This window comes from Cephus cinctus, unplaced genomic scaffold (genome assembly GCF_000341935.2).
Source record: "Cephus cinctus unplaced genomic scaffold, Ccin1 Ccin1_scaffold0631, whole genome shotgun sequence".
Lineage (NCBI taxonomy): Eukaryota > Metazoa > Arthropoda > Insecta > Hymenoptera > Cephidae > Cephus > Cephus cinctus.
In genome coordinates, this window is record NW_014333271.1 from 100,343 (window position 1) to 106,255 (window position 5,913).

The 5,913-nt window shown below is 43.0% G+C and overlaps 1 protein-coding gene across 1 annotated transcript in view; it reads right to left on the reverse strand.

The window, feature by feature from the left end:
• Positions 1–5,712, reverse strand: part of LOC107269326 (cytochrome P450 9e2-like) — a 15,655-nt gene extending 9,943 nt beyond the window's left edge. Inside the window, exon 1 of the mRNA XM_015743048.2 lies at positions 5,643–5,712. Within this exon, the coding sequence (XP_015598534.2) occupies positions 5,643–5,712 (70 nt within the window). The remainder of the gene's footprint in view (positions 1–5,642) is intronic.
• Positions 5,713–5,913: the final 201 nt, after the last annotated feature.

The following is a 5,913-nucleotide window of genomic DNA, read 5'->3' on the forward strand; positions in this document are numbered from 1 at the left end:
TAGATCATATAATAGGCAAACATGTAGTGACTTATGTACTTGGCCTCAATAATCTGATATCAATACTGTAACATTTGTCGATAGTGCTATTTCGTACGTTCCTTATGAGTATACGAAATGGGATGTAGGTAAGTGCTCGGGGCTGGCGTCTTTAAGAATGTAGTCGACACAGGTTGGTAAAGTAAAACAAAATAACAAAATTTTATTAAATAATCGATAATCGGTACAGAAGGTTTATAATTAGTGTCAATTACTCAGTCCTAATCAATTGTCGGTATTGTAGGAAACAATTTTGTCTAGGAATCGGCCTATGTTTGTTTTCTGTCCCTATCTCTCTCTGACCTGTAAGTGAGGTACAGAGGATCTGCCGGTGTTGGTTCTATAGCCCTAGTGGCGCTTTGCCTATCTATTAGTGCGGAAAATAGATAAAGCAAAATGGCGATAACTAAAGTTTCTGAGGTAGATAACGGTGGTGTCCTCAGAACTTTGACAAATTTTCTACGTTGCGGTCTAATCGGAATAGCGAATGCTAATATTCCGTAGCCTTTCGACGAGATTATTTACGATGAGTTTTCTGACGCGAATATGCGCTATTTGACAGATTTCTCTTTACGCGGAATATGCCGGGCTTTTGCGATATTCTTCCCGATGAATGTACACTTCGTCGATTCGAATTTTGAGTATCCTTTCTACTAATTCGGATTTTTGACTGACTTCTGATTATCCTCTCTCACGATTCGGATTTATGACTTTCTTGTCTCGATTGAGTTGAAATGTCGTATTTATCGAATTTTAATCCGATATTTGCTAGCGAGAAGCGCGAATCCTCTATCGGATTATCTCGATACTACTTTTCCGCGGTTTTGACTTTCGGGAGACGTTCCTCACCTATCGGCTAGTGTTGACACTAGCCGCGCGTCCTTGTTGTCTATTTGTAACGAGTGCGCTCTCAGTACAGGAGTACTGAGAAGCTGGTCGTTTTGTCACGTTACAATACTTTTTATTAGAGGAATACACAGCACTCCTGTCTTTGGCGTAGTCTTTTACACGTAAGTGTTTTTTAGGGGACATCCCAAGTTTTTGTTGCTTAACGGGACATAGAAGCTCTAAGCACTGAAATCTATATTGTTTGTCACATATATAAAATGTAAATGCATTATGATGTCGCTAATCAGAAAAATATATTGCGTTGTCGAAAATGTTTAATGGCATATAAATTTAATTTCTTCAACAGCGGAGCGAAAACGGGCAATTCTCGAATGGGAAAACGTGGAAGATTGAAAAATTGAATAGGAGTGAGGTGACATTTGCCGACGAATCCAACGACCGGCTACCACCGGGGCAATTGTTTTTTTCACGTAAGCTGTACGATGCACAGATGTTTCATTGTGATTTCCTAAGTTACCAAACTAACCTGCTTATTTTCACCGACCCAAGAATCACCCACTACGTAAAAACTCGCGTTCGCTCCGCTGTTGAAGAAAATAGTATGTGAACCGCGAGAGAAAACGGCCGTTTTCGCTCTTGGTGCACCATATACTATAGTAAGTCCCTTTTTCTAGAATTGCATAAAGATATATACAAATTTTTAAAGAAAATGTAATCTTCATTGCATATAAGCGTCGTTAATGGTGTCCAGCTTGTTGAAGCCGTGTGGTAAACGTAAGAAAGGAGAGTGTGCTAGATTATTTACGTGCCTCAGGCCGTGCGAACATCAGAGAGGATACTATAGTTTGAGCGAAGCGCTAAAGCGGCGCTCGTTGCACACTTTTCTGGACTTCTACGTCCGACACCTAGATACAAGAAACTACGAAGCGGAACACCTGAACACCCTGAACATCCACGTCTGACACCTAGTTGCAGGAAACTACGGAGTGGAACACCTGGACACCCTAGACTTCTACATCTAGTATCTAGATACAAGATACTACGGAGCGGACCATTTGGACATCCTGGACTTCCAGGTCCGCCACCTAGATACTGGAAACTACGGAGCGGAACACCTGGACAAACTGTAACCTAAAATACGAGGAACTATGCCGCAGCACATATACATATACATACACCCATATACGCCCGCTCCATATGAATGCTATTAACAACTGAATAATTCTATACTGTTGTGAAAGCACCCTTATACTAACTAAAAATTCGGTATGAACGGTAGCTTCACGTATAAAGTGTATTTGATTGTGTTGTGTATTCGTAAATTACTAACACCATACAGAGTAAAAATAGGTAAAGAAGGCACAACAGTCAGCGCCATCTGTCGTGTAAACAATGCGATGGACGTGCGAAGACGACGACGACGACGATGACAACGACGACGACGACGACGACGACGACGACGACGACGACGACGACGACGACGACGACGACGACGACGACGACGACGACGACGACGACGACGACGACGACGACGACGACGACGACGACGACGACGACGACGACGACGACGACGACGACGACGACGACGACGACGACGACGACGACGACGACGACGACGACGACGACGACGACGACGACGACGACGACGACGACGACGACGACGACGACGACGACGACGACGACGACGACGACGACGACGACGACGACGACGACGACGACGACGACGACGACGACGACGACGACGACGACGACGACGACGACGACGACGACGACGACGACGACGACGACGACGACGACGACGACGACGACGACGACGACGACGACGACGACGACGACGACGACGACGACGACGACGACGACGACGACGACGACGACGACGACGACGACGACGACGACGACGACGACGACGACGACGACGACGACGACGACGACGACGACGACGACGACGACGACGACGACGACGACGACGACGACGACGACGACGACGACGACGACGACGACGACGACGACGACGACGACGACGACGACGACGACGACGACGACGACGACGACGACGACGACGACGACGACGACGACGACGACGACGACGACGACGACGACGGACCTGAAATAAAATCATCTCGCTCGCCATGTGAATACGTCCTGATCCCGTACACGAATCGTATTGAATTTGGTGGCAATCAATTCAGAACTCTTAATTCTTACAATGAATGTATTCATAAATTTTTCTCACATACGGCCCTTCATAAGATATTTGAGTCGAAACATAGGTACAAGAGATGCTTCCAGTAAAGAGTCTCGGCGGGCCGTGCCCCGTACGGCGGGTTGCCTGTACTTGGCGTGAGACTCGACCAAGTCTCTTGATTACTTGATTCTTTTTCTAAACTTGTTAAATTATATGCATTGGAACATGCGACCACGCGAATTGCTCCTAATAGACTTTTAAATTATTACATACCATCTGTTGGAAAACCTAAAAGAATTCTTGCTGATCACGGTACATAATTTACATCTGATTTATGGAGAAAGACATTAGCACATGAGAATATTAAAGTTCTTTATTCATCCATCCGACATCCTAAGTCAAATCCTACCGAGAGAATTATGCGTGAAACAGGTCGATATTCAGAACATTATGCTATGATAAACATACCCGATGGTTCAGATTTTTAAAACAAATAGAACAATTACTTAATACTACATTCTAGCAGTGGTTTTATTCCTTTAGAACTACATTATGGTATTAAAGCAACAGATGCTATTTCAGAGATTGTTGATTTTCCACCTGGAAAGGATTTCAATCGTAACGCTCAATTATTGCTTGCACATAAAAGAATATATAAAAATTTTGAAGCACGGAAAAAACAACAACGTACACCATCAAAAATTAATTTGCAAATTGGTGATCTAGTTCTCATACGAGTTCCACATATTATATCAAAAGCATCGGAATACCTTAATAAAAAATTCTTCCATTTGTATGAGGGACCATATAAAATTTCAAAATCTGTAGGAAAGAATGCATATGTCCTCACTGATATCATAGATGCAACCAAAGTCATCGGAACGTATAATAGAGTCAACTTGAAAAAATATCATCAGCCATAATCCTTTGTTTTTACTATCTAGTGAAATTCAATTTATTAATTCTACTATTTCTAAACCTAATTACATATACAACATATGTGACTTTATGTCATCATCACATTATGTTAATTTTTTGTATATGACAACATCGTTATGTGATTGCGTTTATTTAAGGACTACGACATTTGTGTATGCGACAGCAATACCGGGTAGTTACTTTAGTAATAATATTATAAAATGCCCAATTTCTTATTTTTATATAACGGTATCAAATTAAAAATATGTTATTGCTTAAATTGAGGGGGGAAATGTAACGTATACATTACCGACAATACCTATATTCGTTTGCTTCTTGTATCTAATAGATGTCACTTCACACCAAGTATTATCCTTACTCCGTAATTTAGTCAATCTGTGTAAAATTGTATAACTTTCATCGGATTAATCGGTACATAACCCGATGCTGAGCAAGATCACCACTGCGGGGGTTTCCCAATCAGAATAAGGGAGAGAACACAAAAAAAAACACAAGAATACTAAGTCAAGGAATATGGAACCTGTTTGAGAATAATTTAAACTAAATTTAATTATATTAAATATTTATATTCGAAATTTAAACGTATAAGTATTAGTCGGTCGTTCGTTTTATGATTATAATTTATATAAATTGTATGAATGTGGTATGAATGTTATGTGTTGTGACGTGAATTTTTGACAATCCACGCCACAAACGACCTGCAAGACTAGGGCTGTAGGGATTAACTGATTAACGCTCCAAACGTCAGTCCTAGGTTAAAGCGCACAGATTCCTTAGTATTAAGTCACCCGCCTATCGTCCGCTTTAATGTTTCTTTGCTTGGTTTTATTTGCACTCTGCTTGCTTTCTTTTTCTTTTTCTTTCTTTGGTGTACTGTATCACGCTTTGGTGCCACCGTTTGGTGAGAGCTGGTGGAACAACGTCGAACAACGGGGGAAGGGAGGAAAGAGGCGCTGATTTTTGGTGACCCTGGATGGGGCTCATACTTTCGTCTGCCGGCCGTCCAGCTGGGACGCCCTACGATCGACGCCGCCCTCGCCGCCGACGAGGAGTTGACGTGTCCTCCTCGTGCTGCCGCAGGGCCGCGAGAATATCTACGGCGGGCTCATGCCAAGGTACCGCCGGAGACAGGGAGGAAGAGCAGCTAGCACCGCGGACTCCCGCGCTCCCTGGCCTACAAACGGACCGCAGCACCCGAAGACTCCCGAACGTGCCGCCGACAGCTTCGGTCAACTTCGTGACTAGCGATGATCCTCACCGCGAAAAACCCTTTAAGCGATTAATACGTTCGAAGTTCGATATTTTGTCACGGTTCCGCCAGCGCCTAAATAATGTAAATAGTGGGGGTCAAGAGGTCTCGAGCTCAGTGAAATTGAAATAGTACTTCACTTACGATTGGAGCTTATTAGCGAGTGGTCGAAAAGGGAAAGTTAGTCAGCGTAGGCAAGAGAAAAGAAAGGAGGATTGAACATAGAGAGATAGAAGGAAGGAAGGAAGGAAGGAAGGAAGGAAGCCCTTCTGGCCCCTTTCGGACTACATATTCTTACCTTACCGCTACGATATTTGGTGAGACCCTTGACTACCATTATAAAATTGGCGAAACTATTTCTTGGTGTTAGCGAAAATTTACCTTTAAGGCCTTCTGCCTCAACGGAAGTATCTCCGATTTTGAGAGTCCCGATGTGAATGTCTTTCCGCATCGGGCTAGCCAAAAAGGACGATAGTGCTGGGCTTTGCGATTTAGTGATATTTCGATAAATTTTCTGTTTGATTGATTTTTGCCGCATGAGGCCCTAACGTAAGCTTTATACTGGAATCTGTCTCTAAATTAAGTTTTCTTCTCTAGTCAAATCTTTCTGTAACGCCGCGCTTTTAGGCGATATTTTATGTTATAATTTATT